A 15901-nucleotide genomic window follows, 5' to 3' on the forward strand; every position below is an offset into this window, starting at 1 on the left:
AATCATTGAACGAAAATATTTTAGTACGGTTCCGGAAATTCTAATACTACCAATTAGGGTTCAGATCTTTTTGGTCATCACCAGAACCGGGCGTCGGTAACAATAGTTAAAAAAATATTTTTTACGTGAGAAAGTCCTTTGATACTTTCTAGCGGGCGAAATCAAACTCTTCTAAATAAGTAATGATGCTATTTCTTATTGTTCTTGCTTCTCTTTTGAAGCTACTATAATATTTATTATGTTATGTTTTAATAGATATTTGAATTTTTAATTCAATATTTTAGGGCTTTTGTCTCAAATTTAGTTAAGTTGGTTTATGTTGTTTGCTGTGAAATTAAAGTTACCTATAGTTCTTTCTTTACTTGTGTTCATGTTAATAATAATTTATATTATTTTCATTAAAAATCTCAATTTTTTATCCATTTTACTTTGAAAAACCATCCCTTGCTATTTGATTAATGAACTGCACCACCATTAAACTAAAATTAGTCAATACCGAAAGTACCGAAAAACCGGGAAATCCCGGTTCCTAAGAAGCGTGGTACCGAAATTTCCGGTTCCGAAAAACAGCTCCGGTTCCAGACACCCTACTAAGAACCATACGATAAAAAAAACGGCATCACAGACGGCTGGGGAATGACAATCAGTGATATTTCATCCGGCCTCAATCCGGCGCGGCGCGGCGTGAATGAGCAGTGTGTGTCAGTAAATTTTACACTCTTACCATGGAAAAACAGAGTGTCCAGACGATCACCCGTCCATCTACTCGCATCGTCTAATGTCGCTTAACTTAGGTTATCTATCGGGAACCGGTGTTTCGACGTAGCTGTGCCGGTTAGATTTGTGTGTCTGGAAACGTTCTATCCTTTTTTATTCTTTCTATAATTAGTGTTAATTTTTGTCAATTTTTAGCAAATTACGTCTAAATATTGACCACGCTAAAATTATCACCTATTTGTCTTTCCCCAGTCGTCTTTGACGCCGTTTTTTTCGATCATACAGTATTTTTTATGTGTTCTGGACGAAACAACTAAAACAAAATATAAAAGAAATAATATAAATATAGTTCCTTAACTATATATGGGGTTTCTCTGTCTTAAGTGTCTTAATAGAGTAGTTACTTAATTATTAATTATTGTAAGGAAATTTACACCGCAGGTAGGCGTAGAAACTATGCATATAAGTCAAACTGCGTGCAGTATCACTAGTGAGCGATACGGAAACTTCCGAGGCTAAACTGCCGGCAAAACTTTTCCCTCTATAAAACAAAATATTATTCTGCAGTGAAATATTAATCCTCTACTAAGCAAAACCTAAATTGTTCAAAACGCCTCCCGCCTAAGGTGTTTCTAGCTGACTGGCTAATTTTAGGATTAAAAACTTTCTCCGGTGTACCTTTTTAGCAACTTTCCGAAGTTTGTTTAGCGTCGTAGTGTAAATAGAATCCCGAAAGTTTCCGAATTTAACTTAATTTATATGTTAAAAACCATCAGCTGTAACATATGCAGCAAAGGCTAGGGCTAGTCACAAAAGAAGAGCAAATTACAGCTTTGGAACGGCCAATGTAATTCCCTTCTTGAAAAAGAACCGAGGCTCTAATCGAAATGATGTTTTCAACACAAAACTTAGTACGATAGAAAGCTTTTAATTAAGAATTCTATAGGTAAACTTCTATTAAAAATTTCAAGAGACTTGGGAGATATTTATTGAAACACTACAGAAGGTGACCCGAATATTGTAAATCGAAATTTTATAACTCATTTTAATGATAAGTTATCATAAAGACTTGTTTAACAAATTAATTTTATCTCTAATAAAATAAAAGAACAAATATAAAATAAAAGAACAAATATAAAATTAAAGAATAAAATCAATACTAATATATAAAATCCTTAACTGACTGACTCACTGATTAATCACGATCCTGCTCAAACCACTAAACGTAAGAAGCTCAATTTTGGCATACAGGTTGATTCTAGTGTGTAGAGGTTCGATAAGAAGGGATTTTTTGAAATTCCAGTTCCAAGGGGGTGAAACCACCCCTCAAATATTACAATAATTTTTATTTAAAAAACGGTCAAGTTTCCGAAAAAACGCTTAAACACGTATATTTTATTTTGTTTTTTTAAATATTTTAAGATTTTTTAAAAATGTATACAGGGTGTTTCGAAAAATCTGGTTATTGATTAATCACGATCCTGCTTAAAGCGCTTGGCGTAAAAAGCTGGTTTTTGGGAGAACGGATGATCTACACCCTAAGTAGAGGTTCGATAAGAAGGGATTTTTCGAAACTCGAATTCTAAGGGGGTGAAACCACCCCTCAAATACTAGAATATTGTTTATTTAAAAACCGGTGAGTTTTTTGGAAAAACTCTTAAACACGTATATTTTATTTTGTTGTTTTACATATTTTAGCATTTTTAAAAAATTTATACTGGGTGTTTCATAAAATATGACCATTGAGTAATCACGATACTGCTTAAACTGCTTGACGTTTAAAGCTGATTTTTGCAAACGGATTGACTGTGGGGTGTAGAGTTGTATATGTTCGATAAGGAGGGGTTTCTCTATTGTTTTTTCTCATGCTGACATAAATGTGAGAAATTTTATCCAGTTTGTATGTTAATGGAAAGTCTTGCTTTGCTTTATCATCACCATTAGAAATGATTATTTCGACGTGAACGAAGTCGCGGGTACAAGCTAGTTTCTAATAAAATGAAAGAATAAAATTATAATAAATCGAAAAAAATTAAGACTTTAGCTTCCTGTAGTTAGGAAACAAAACAGAATCGGACCTATGTTTAGATATATAAAAAATAAATCCTATTTTTACATGAGGAATATCCCCACGAGAGCACATGTTTTTTGAGACACCCTGTAATTAAAAATTGAGAAAAAAACTACTTTTTAACCCCTATAAGAATATATAACAGCGTTTTAATAGTGAGAAAAATTAAAATACTAAAACAATACAGAATTTATTATTTTGGGGGTAGAGATTAAAATAAGAGAAATATATCCTATAAACATATGCCCCAACATGCTTCCTGAGAAAGATACAGCCCTTAAACTGATAGCTAAAAATAATACATTGTTTTTATTTCTAAGGATTTCTAAGATTTTCTAAAAATTCACTAAAATTTTTGAAGATATACTCCAAGAGAGAGCTAAGGGCTGTAAACGATTGCAATGGCTGTTACTCAGGAAGCATCTTAGACCATTATGGCAAGTATATGCCATTTGTTATTGGCATATACTTGCCATACTGTGTGAGTGATTTACTTGTGCAATTATTTGTAACTCGTCGCGCCGCGTGAGCACGAAGCTTGTTGATTACAAATGAACAAAATTTTTGTTTACCAAGGTGGTGTACTTGCCAAGTACGCAAATATATTGGTGTATATTGTGGAGTCATCTGAGTCCGGCTTTACAGACAGTTTTATCTCATACTTACAAATATTTACGGACAGGTGTGGAAACCATGAGATAAATTTAAAAAAAAGTGAAGTAATCTACTGATGATTTTCAGATTTAAAACAGAAAATTCTGCACCCCGTAAAGGAAATCGATGGTGAGAAATTTCTTATCTGGAAAAATTGTAAAGATCAATTTTAAACAGAATTTTAAAGATGGAATTCAAACAGTGCCGAGCTGAGTAAACGTTTTAATTATAGAAATTGTGGAGGTATCTTCAAATGAAAAAGCCCGGTGGCTTTCCAATAAAAATGCCAATTATAATTCTCGCAGCGTCCTAGTTGGCCAGGGCACTTTCGAAACAAAATAAAAATTGTAAAGGTCTTTTTTCCGGAATTAAGATGTTGTCGTTCTTTTTTGCAAATTAATTAACCTAGTAATTTATTTTATCTCCTCTTTCCTGCTTAGAGCTAGTTCACAAAGACAGACAATGGCATTTAATTATTAAAATAACGTTATTAATAGCCCAGGAAAATCATTTATAAAATCGCTCGAAAAAGAAAAGTTAAATGGCGATGTTTCACACAAATTAGGTCTTGTTGACGAAACTTCTGATGACTTTATTGTTTCGTTTTTATTATACAGGGTGACTATTTGAAAGGGTTGGAACCTTCGGTATTACAACAGCAAAATTTAACACTAATTCACCACAATACATTCAAATACTTTACATTTAAACTCTGATAAATGGTTAGCGATACACAATACTGATACATGGTTAGCGAAACGCGGCGTCCAGTGCAAAAGTAAAATGCTTTGGTATATTGTGGTAAATTAGTGTTTCATTTTGTAACACTAATTCTCTACACACAGTCTCTAGTACATAAAAATTTGTTTGAAAAATGAGGTAGTGTTAAAAAGAATAAACGATTCAATACATTACAGTTTTCTAGGACAACCAACGTGGGCTTAAGCTGACTGACTAAGTCGTGTAAGCCGATTAAGGGTCGATTTAGAATGATTTGACTTGTTTATTTATCTACGATTTGGCCTGCGGAATTACGTCGTTTATGGAGACAAAGTAATTAAACGGAATTACATGTAAAATAAACCGACAAAAAATCGTATTGGAACATTAGAATATAGATTTTTCGCTTTGTTTTTTGTTTAACATTCAAATCGGGTGCCAAGCTCGGACAATGAGCTGCATATTTTTGCGTTATCACGACCATACATTTTCGAAACAATCTATAAAAGCTGAAATTACATTGTACAGGGCGATAATTTTTTTCGGGAATGGTATTTCTTTGTGGAATTATTTGTTTAGCTAGCTGGCCCGGCTAACTTTGTACTTTTTTTGTTAATCCTGTATATTTGAAAGATGTCATTTGTAGTTTTATTTAAATCTTTCTTCAATATCTTTCTAAACTCGAAAAAAAGCAAAGGAAAATGTTTACGTCAAATTTAAGTGTTATATTTTTTATAATTTTATCCCCACTTTCATATTTTTTTAGCGAACTGTATATAAATATAAATAAAAGATGTTATCGTGGGGACTGTAATAAAAAAGAAGAATGAAATTATTGGCCAAACCCACAGTAGATTAGCCATGAAACTTAGTCATGTTTCATCATGTTTTATAAATATAAATATATCAACTTTAAGTTGTAAACTCAATTTTTTTCATAAATTTTAGTATTTGGCTTATTATACAGGGTTAATCGAAATGTTGCTTTTTACCTTAACTTTCAAACACCCTATGCAATAATTTCGTGAGCAAATTTTCCTAAAACGTTGTTTTTCGGCTAAAAAATGTGTCTCCCGAGCATTTTCTTTTTCGGATTGTTCTCAAATATTTGTTGATGCAATTGTTACTTTTTTTGTTTATATCTTGCATTGTATGTATATTATATACATGAATATTAGTTAAACCAAAACAGAAATTTAATCAGAAAACTCTTTATAATTTGTATACTATATTATTATATACAGGGTGAGTCTTAAATAAGAACAAATATTTTCAGGGCTGGTAGATCTCGATAAAAGAAACATATTTTCTCTTTATCATTTTTCAAATAAGTCCAAAATAACCGATTTATTTAAGTTTGAAAATTTGATTTTTTTGGAAAAATTTTGAGAGCCACCGGATTTTTTCTGTATTTGCATCCCTTTAAGTGCCGTAATCATAGAGTAAAGCCGTAACTATGGTAATATCAGAGATTAAGAATTTATACCGTGGGAAAATTTGCGGTGAACAGGCAGTTCTAAAAAGTTTTCGGAAAATATATACAGGGAAATTTAAAAGAAAATGCATGATTTTCAACATCTTTTTTTGCGAAAAAAACCTCATAGACGTGTTCCTGGGGTCAAAATATACCACCCCTGAAAATATTTGCACTTATTTAAGACTCTAAGATATAGCAGTAAAATCTAGACATTTTTCCAATTTCTCGTTATCACTTGCATTCCCGTTGCCAATGATTAGAGATTTTTCTCTCACTATTTTCAATCTCCCCCTAAGAAATAAGAACCGCAGATATAAAACCTATTTCTCGTTTATCGCACAATATACATGTATATATATACATATTTTTTCTTTACAGTTTTTCAAATAAGTCCAAAATAACCTAACCTAACCTAAACAATGGCACTTTTCTAGATTTTCTTCCTTGTAAATTTAATCTACTATCTATGTTGCCATATTATGAAGATACTATGTTTTTTAATTATAAATTAAAAACATTTCCAAACATTTTTTCAAAAAATACGAAGTTTAAATTTATAATTTAATTATAATATGTTTCTAGGGTCGAAATATACTAACCCTAAAATATTTGCACTTATTTAAGACTCACCCTATGTAATAATTATTAAAATAATTGAAATTGTCTAAAAAATAAATATTAAATATTATAATTTAACCTTTATATCTATTAATTTCTCTGAGATTTACAAAGACATTATTGGTTAAGTTAATAGTTAGTTTTCGGAATCAAATTAAGTTAATAGAAAAAAATCATCCCTATCAATCCCTTTCAATGTAGACACATCATGTATATTCAGGTATCTAAAAAAAGAACACGTGTATATAAGAGCACATGCATCATTTATACCGAGTGTCAATTTAAAAAAAAAAACTTTCTACCCTAAATATCTCTCCCTTTCAGGAAATGACATTAAAAATCGGGAAAGACACATCAAGTTTAGGCCCAGGAGAGACAGGTTTAAGGAAGAATTGCAAACCTTTGGGTGAATCTCTTGGGAGTGCGGATATATACCCTTATAATTTTAAAAGAAAAGAGGGACAGCCTTGTTTAGTATGTCCAATTACACCCTAATTTATTACTTTATTATCTGTGCCTTCTCAGGAATTGTATTCCAATGCAACCTCTAATCCGGAGATTTAAACTATAGCTGTGTTTACATAATTCTGTTACTAAAATGAGTTTTCTATTTAACGAATTTAGGTCTCAATAATTAATAAATAATTGAAGTAAAGTTAATATTTGTTGTGTCCGAATAACCTAATTTTCTGGCAAATTAGATGTGTAAATTCTCAGATTTGACTTGTTTTGAATTTAATTAAATTCAGCTTATCTGTTATAGGGCAAATGCAAATGATGTATGGATAATCATTATTAAAGTAAGTTAAATTTGCGTTACAGGACTGCAAATTGACCATTGCGTAATGAATTAATTGATTCATGGCTGTTATAGATACTTTAATAGGCCCTAATTAACATTGATTATATCATGTTAAAGCAATAACGAAGAATGATTTTCATTAATCATTACACTCAGACGTGTCAATGAGATGTCATGAAGATAGTTATATAATATAATCCTGAATCCCTTGTTGGATATATTAAAAATATATCTATACCAGGACAGAAAATATAAATATTTATTCTGTATAAATTATCTCTAAATTTACCTTGAAATTTTTGTTAATTAAAAATATAAAATGATGACAGTTGTTCAGTTATATTGTAATCAGCTAATGATATTTAGTTACGAAGAAAAATTAAAATAGTTCAAAGTATTATACAGGTTGAATCTTAAGTAAGTGCAAATATATATATATATATATATATACAAAGAGGAAGTCTTGACCGATCAGTTATAACCAAAACTAAGAAGAAAATTCTTGGGGATAGCGGTCTAGAGGCAAAAAATTAAAAAATTTATTACAAACGCCGAGCTGGAGAATATATATTTCCTTTTTCAAGGCTAAAACATATCACAAAAGTCAACTGAAAATAATATAATATTATATAAACTTACGTGTAAAAAGTTTAATTATAAAAATAGAAAAATATATCAATTTCCATATGGAAGAAAGGAACTAAAATTTGTATAAAAGTTAAAATCTTCTTAAATATTCATGATTTCTGACATTACTAAAAATTATTTTGACATAGAAAGGTAAATTTAATTATTAATAAAAAACACGTAAAAAACATATAAGGTTAATCACAAATTACAAATAAAAATAAAGAAAAAATCAAATTTTAAATATTATTTTTATTTTTAATAAAATGGAGTAAGAAAGAATATATATTACTAAGATCCTCAATATCTTATCTTTTTATATAAATCTGGTGTTGTTTATAATATTAGTTGTCTTGATTGTAATCTTTCTTATATTGGACAAACTTCTACTGTTCTTAAAGAACGTATTAATAGACATATTAGTGATTTTAGATTATGTAAACGTAGTTGTGCATTATCAGAACATGTGATTGATACACTACATAATATTGATTTTAAAAATGCAAAATTTTGGATACTGAATTTAATACTAATAAAAGACTTTTCTTGAAATGGTAGAAATTTACATTTATGATAATTGTATTAATAAAAGAAAAGATAATGAGGATCTTAGTAATATATATTCTTTCTTACTCCATTTTATTAAAAATAAAAATAATATTTAAAATTTGATTTTTTCTCTATTTTTATTTGTAACTTGTGATTAACCTTATATGTTTTTTACGTGTTTTTTTATTAATAATTAAATTTACCTTTCTATGTCAAAATAATTTTTAGTAATGTCAGAAATCATGAATATTTAAGAAGATTTTAACTTTTATACAAAATTTTAGTTCCTTTCTTCCATATAGAAATTGATATATTTTTCTATTTTTATAATTAAACTTTTTACACGTAAGTTTATATAATATTATATTATATTCAGTTGACTTTTGTGATGTTTTAGCCTTGAAAAAGGAAATATATTTTCCGAAAGCTCGGCGTTTGTAATAAATTGTTTAATTTTTTGCCTCTAGACCGCTATCCCCAAGAATTTTCTTCTTAGTTTGGTTATATATATATATATATATATATATATATATATATATATATATATATATATATATATATATATATATATATATATATATATATATATATATATATATATATATATATATATATATATATATATATATATATATATATATATTCTCTTTTACTGTTGTTCAAATAACTCCAAAATAACCGAGTTATTTTACATTGAAAATTCCCCCAAAAAAATTTTTTCTTTAAATTTTGAGAACCACTGCCTTTTTTCTGAATTTTTTTTCTGGTAAATTTAATCTACTATCTATGTTGTCAGATTATGATTTTTAATTAAAAACTAAAAAAATTTCCAAAATATTTTTCAAAAAATTTAAAATTTTCTAAATTTTATTTCGTGAAAAAACCCTCAAAATCTTGCTTTTTTGGGGTCGAGATATACTACCCCTAAAAATATTTGCACCTGTATACACGACACAAACGATACATTTTTTTTTAAATTTTAGGTTCATGTGTCAATTTCGAATTATTAAAAAGGAGACAGACATATATTACTAACATCTACTGATGTACAGGGTGAGGCAATGATAGAGTAATGTTCATTATCCTTTTTTGAGAATTGCAAAAAAATGTTTTGAAATGAAAAGTTTTAGGGAACTTGAAGATACAAAATTTAATACTATTTGAGTATACAGGCTAAAAATATATTTATTTGTTATATCCACCACAATTTTTAACGCATCCTGTATAAAAAATAATTTTAAATTGTGTGTCTTCGCATTCCTTAAAATATTTTCTATAATTTTCTTCTCATTCTGAAAAAAAACAAGATAATATGAAGGGCAAGGGAAAAAGAGACGCCTGTACATTTTATAGGAATTCTTAAGTAATTAAATAATATAATTATTAAAATTAATTACATTTCAATAAAAATAAAATGAAAAATACAAAAAAATGCAAAACGTCAAGACAAAAACCCCTTACTTCAAGCAGAAACTTTTTGTCGAAATCTTTATAAAGATTTCACTAAATTATTACGAAACATTTACTTTTTGTTACATGGAGAAAAAATGTTAACGCCTTTTCAAGCACGCCCTTAACTTGAAGACATCTTTAAAGTTATAGGTTTCCAAACAAAAATGCCTAAAAATACCCTTTTTCCCCGTAGCGGCTTTTATATTATTATCTTGGTCATAATTTTCGCGCAATTTATTCAGTTAGACCGCTGTAGTAGGCTCCGACCAAAAGTTTTGACATTTTCAGGATAAGGGGTACAATTTTATTAAACCGCCGTCAACAGTGCTTAAAATTTACTCATAAACTAATAACGAAATATATTTTACAACCAACAATATACCACCACAAATTTATTGAACCTACAAGATCCTTTATAGAAATTTATAATATTGTAATATCGACTTGGAGCCTGCAATTTCTCCTAAGTGTTGATTGTTGATAGACCAACTTTTCTTTATTTTATGCTTTTAATAGGAGTTGAATTAATATTAGTGATTTATCCCATCATTACTCACGAAAATTCGCTCGAGTACTCGATTATTGAAATGACCGACATCGCTCGATTATGAACGAGCGACGCAAGTGGCGAGTTTCGAGCGAAAAATGCAAGCGATCCTAGAATGAAATAAATTGAAATCCGATTTTAATGTGACATACTTGAGAAAAAGCCGAGCGAATTTTCTACATACATTGCAGGTAGCAAATTTATACGACGTTATCCGTTGTGTGTTGGAGTGACAAAATTTTACGACCTACATCGACAATGCCTTAAATGAAATAAATCAAGAAAGCGATCAATGCGATCAAGCGAATCGCTCGTCTCTTGCTACTTGCCATTCATCACCGATATGTGCTCTGCGCACGCAACTTAGTGCTTGGCGTTACGAGTACAACAAGCAACAAGCGACAGGCGATAAACCGTATTTTTAAATACGAGCGATATTTCGCTCGATTCAATAATCGAGTACTCGATTATCAAAATCGCTTGAAACTTGAGTACTCGATTATTGAATTTAATCGGTTTTTCCCATCAGTAATTAATATAGGATATTTCGACTTAACAATATCAGTTAGGAGATATTGTAGGATACGAGTAGTTCTATGTCCAGGGAATATTGGGACATCCTCCAGTTTAATTTCAGAACGAATCGATGCTATTTAGATAAAAAAAATATCAAATAACATAATATGATATAAAAATGTACTTACAGTTCAGATGTGCAGTCATATTTCATTTCATTCCATCATTTCATATATGTAGGTAGGTGTTACATCAACTGGACTCACCTATAACAAAAATAAGATTAAGTATTATAGAAGACAGAAATAAAGATTATTAAATATTGGAAACATTTCAATTATAAAGTCTATTTTCCGTATTGAGGATAAACAAAAACCACTAGGAAAAATGAAAAGGCCGAATCAAAACAATCAGGAGTTCGACTGGAGCCGTTCAAAGTTTTCCCGCAAATGATTAAGGAAAGTTTCTCGTTAATATAAAGGAGAAATAATGTGGCGAAAAATCTGACAAACGGTTCCTTCCTTATTCAGCACCGACCTTATATTTCAAGGGGTCACTCAACCCTTCCTCGCTGAATTAATATATTACAAGGTTTTCGGCGGGCGGTTTAACATTTAAGTTCCAGAACTATTTAAAATTTATAATCCGGGGATTATTATTCCAAGTTTCAGCCAGTTGTTTTCTGTTCTATTTAAGAAAAACATTATTTTAAGTATTTTCATAAAAAATATATACTATATCTTCTTTACAGGGTGTCCCATTTTTGTGTTTTTTACACGATTTGTCGCTCATAGGTACAAAGATGCGGATTTCACATTATTTTGCCACATTTTTATGAAACTAAAGAATATATACAGAGATTTGTTCTCACCCTTTTAGTTATTTATTGTTATCTTATAACTCATGGAAAAGGTGAAAACTGAGTCTCAAATTTTTTTACGTACAGTGATTCCTAAAATGTGACCCAAACTTATGTTTTATTAATGGTATACCCTGTATATTATACTTTGATTTTATTTGACCTGTTCTGAGCTTTCTAAAATATAATAAACTCTATATTTATTCTAGAAAACAAGATAAAAAATGCATTATTTAACGTTATAACATAGGCGGCCGGTTTAAATTAAGTAATCAAAACAATCAAATAATTTGTTCGACGTCAAATTTCAGTTATTCCACACTAGCTATGTATAGAATTATCTATAACTCGAAAACTATTTGAAACTCTGATTAACACTAAGTTATCTAGAAGCTGCACAAGTTTATTTTCAGTGCAGTTTATTAAGATAACACTAAGGAAACGAAATAATCTGGTTAGATTAAATAAAATAAAATAATAATAGGTACTCTATTAAATTAGGTTGATTTATGTTAATAAGTTAAATAATGCATTTTTTAAGGCAGCTTATAACAGAGCAAATAAAATTAAGAAAAATATACAGGGTCAATAAAAAAAATCATATTTCGAAAATTACAGCTCCCAACAAAAAAACTAGTTACGCTATTGAAGTCTACGTGCATCATTCTCAAATTCGCTTTGTATTTCAGAAAACAATGCTAGGACAAATATGTGTAGCATCTTTAGTTTCATAAAAAAGTAGCAGAGTGATTTGAAAGCCGCATCTTTTATTTCTACCCATAAACATACCCACAAGAAACACACGAAAATGGGACACCCCGTATTCTATTAATAATAATTAAGAAAATAGGAGATATGTTTAAGACAAAAAAAACTAACTTTTGTGAATAGAATACGAGTATTAAAAGAATTCTTCTGGATAATTCTGTTTCCCGAACAAAAACCGCTGAACATTACAGAAACTGGAAAGAATTATAAGAAGGAATGGAGAAAAAGATACGGTTGTGTTTTTATCTTGCCCGAAAAGCGGCATGTGTAAGTAGAGGTATTAGAAGTGCATTACTGCTGGGGGTAAGAAGCTTTCAGGAAACCAGATCTTCGAGGCGATTTCAAATCAGCAGAAAGCGTAAGTAGCCTTGAGATATGACTGTGTGTTGCCTTTTTGGGATGCGGTAATGACTTAACCCACAGTGATATAAAAAAAAACAATTTAAGGAAACTATATTTGAATATATGCAGCGTTTTTAATAAATAGTTCCTGAGTCTGGTTGGTTTTTTGTTAAACATCGTTGAAATATTAGTATTTTAATAAATCACGTTTTTAGATATTTCAAGTTTAATGAGAGTAATTTTATCTCTACATATGGTTCGGCTTGTTAGGCCTTTTTCAAGAGTTTCTTAAGACTACACTGTAAAGATATACAGGGTCCGACTAGATCAGGATGATTTTTTTATTGGAACACCCTGTATATGTGTGAGGTTCAAGTTAACGTCTCCTCTCTGCTGCAATGGCTAAACTGGACGGGACCTACTTGTTTACGCGGAATCCGAACCGCGGTCCTCGGCCATATCATGGTCAATGGCCTACCGACTTAGGAAGTGTCTAAATTAACTCTTACTCACGAGATATCCGATCTCATCCGGCCTTGAACCGGCGTGAATGAGCAGTGTGTATCAATAGATTTTACACTTTTCCCTTTTTGGACAACAGCACGATGCAAAGTTTCGAACCGGTCACCCGTCCATCCACTAGCATCGCCTTACGTCGCTTAACTTCGGTGTTCTAATGGGAACCGGTGTTTCGACGTAGCTGGGCCGTTGCCCACCCTGTATATTATTGCATTTTTAGCTTCCTTCTTGATCACTTTACATAATCCTAAAATATGAGTAAATATATTTTGATAGTTTCAGAGATATTAATAAATAAAAAAAAATTATATTTTTCAACCTTCCTTAAAAAAATTATTACAAATACAAGACCTGTCCTGAAGTCAAAACTATATTAGGCATTTACTTTAGATGGTCTGTACTTACTTTGATATAAATATCATAATTTTAAATCATACAGGGTATTCAAAATTTTACTCCAAACTTTTTAAAATAATATTTCTTCGTTTTTTTATTTAAATCGAACACCTTGTATATTATTTTTTTGATAGATGGAGAATTAAAAAATGAAAATTTTTTGTTATACACGGTAAAATACGAGAAAAAAATCTTTGGGTGGCTTTGATAAAATAAGTTTACAGTGGAAAATATATCTTAGAAACCGTTAAAAATTTTGAAATAGTTTAAAGTACAAATAATGTTCATTTTTTAATTCTCCATCTATTTAATTATGAAAGGATGCCAAAAATGCAACAATATACAGGGTGTTCCATTTAAAAAAATCTCACATCCCGATCCACTCACACTTCTTTGATACACCCTATAGAAGTTAAAATATTTTCCTGAAATACATCCTAGTACATATTTAGGTCTGTACTTCAACAAAATTCCGCAAGTTTTATTCTCCCCTATTTATATGCCCCACACACTATTGCCGGACCCTGTATATTTGCTATGGTGGTGGGTTTAAGTAATTTACAACTAAGACAATAAATGGGTTCTATAATTTCACCGTTGTTCGGAGAACATAACTTATTAGGCTTGATATATCGAGATGAATTGAATTTTCTGAATTTGGTCAGGGCAACGAGAAAAAAAATTATAGTTTTTTAACCTTATTAAATTCAATTAACCCTAAAATACAATTTACTATCGAAAAAGTTATTAATACCATCAATTTTCTTGACATTAGAATTATAAAACAGTCGAAAGATACCCACTACCCACAGACATAATACACGATAACTCACACCAATCCTGGCAAATTAAAATCATATTCATTCATAGATCACTAATGCTTCCACTGAGTCCAGAGAATACTAAATATTTTTATGAATATTTTTTTTTCATATGTTCAAAGAATAATTCAGAGGTAAAAATACCTTCGTTTTGAAACCGAAACGGGCCACGATAAGTCATTTACATTCGAATCCAGGCAATTCTATGGAAAAGTCCGTCTGAAAGTCGTTTCCCATTTTTATTCCCTGGAAGTATATTAACAATGATAATGTCCAAGTTTTATAAAGCGCAGAAAGAGTTAGGGAGAAATTTTTATTCATTGTCATTGCGTATTGTGCCAGTTCAAATAGAACTGGAAGGATGTTATTGGCTGGAACCCAATGACATTCGGCAGGAAGGCAAGGAATCGATCGAATGGCCTGTCGTAACCCTTTACTACAGTCTCCGGAAGCTTGCTGGCCCGACCTGAATCATTATTACATTCTGAAAAGCAACACACTTTTCCACGTCTTTTTTTCACGCTCACCTCACCAATTTCCCTATTTTACATGTTCCTTTATCATTGGCTTTTACCATATAGTCGTTATTTCTATAAAACTACGAAATTATTAACACAGAAAAATCATACAGATGATAATCTAAAATTTAATCTACCTGGAAAATTTAATATCGTATTCTTACAAAAAAATGTTGTTCCCTTTCTTCTGACGAGTGAAGAGGAGTGAGTCAAAAATATGTCATTTTCTGTTCCTCTATACAGGGTTATTCAAAAAACAAAAGTAAAGTAAAGTAAAGATTTCAGTTAACGTCTCCTTTTTGCTGCCAGGGCTAATCTGGACGGGGCCTATTTTGTTTACGCGGAATCCGAACCGTGGTCCTCGGCCATATCATGGTCAATGGCCTACCGGCTTGGCAAGTGTCTAAATCGACTCTTACTCACGAGATATCCGATCTCATCCGGCCTCGAACCGGCTTGAATGAGCAGTGTGTGTCAATAGATTTTACACTTTTGCCTTTTTTTTTGGACAATAGCACGATACAGAGTTTCGAACCGGTCACCCATCCACTAGTATCGCCTTACGTCGCTTAACTTCGGTGTTCTAATGGGAACCGGTGTTTCGACGTAGCTGGGCCGTTGCCTTCAAAAAACATATGCCCTATTTCGTGGGGAGATTCCTCACGTAAAAATTAGATTAATTTTTTACATGAACATCGGTCCGATTCTGTCTAGCTACTGAAGGTAAAATTCTTTTTTCCAATTTGTTATAACCTGTGTTACACACATGTCTTTTTTTTATATTCCACTGATACTTATACTAAGGGTCGGCATTTCTGGTCTTGGGTGACGATTTTCGTGTGTACGAAGAGTACGGTCAACACGCTTAGTAAAATAAGATGTACTGAATAAAGACAGAAGGCAAGTATTTTCCAAGCACATGGCATCT

General features: G+C 30.8%; 2 protein-coding genes across 8 annotated transcripts in view; both read right to left on the minus strand.

Moving 5' to 3' along the window:
- LOC115882301 (hemicentin-2-like) overlaps positions 1-15901 on the minus strand; it is a 393218-nt gene that overhangs the window by 180176 nt on the left and 197141 nt on the right. The window lies entirely within an intron of this gene.
- LOC115882305 overlaps positions 1-15901 on the minus strand; it is a 158225-nt gene that overhangs the window by 28846 nt on the left and 113478 nt on the right. For all 3 annotated transcript variants that reach the window (XM_030900289.1, XM_030900291.1, XM_030900292.1), the window contains exon 4: positions 10939-11016. In XM_030900289.1, coding sequence (XP_030756149.1) covers positions 11013-11016 — 4 coding nt within the window. In that variant the 3' untranslated portion in view covers positions 10939-11012. The remainder of the gene's footprint in view (positions 1-10938; positions 11017-15901) is intronic.

The sequence above is a fragment of the Sitophilus oryzae genome, unplaced genomic scaffold (genome assembly GCF_002938485.1).
Source record: "Sitophilus oryzae breed Bouriz unplaced genomic scaffold, Soryzae_2.0 scaffold_177_pilon_pilon, whole genome shotgun sequence".
Taxonomy (NCBI): Eukaryota; Metazoa; Arthropoda; class Insecta; order Coleoptera; family Curculionidae; genus Sitophilus; species Sitophilus oryzae.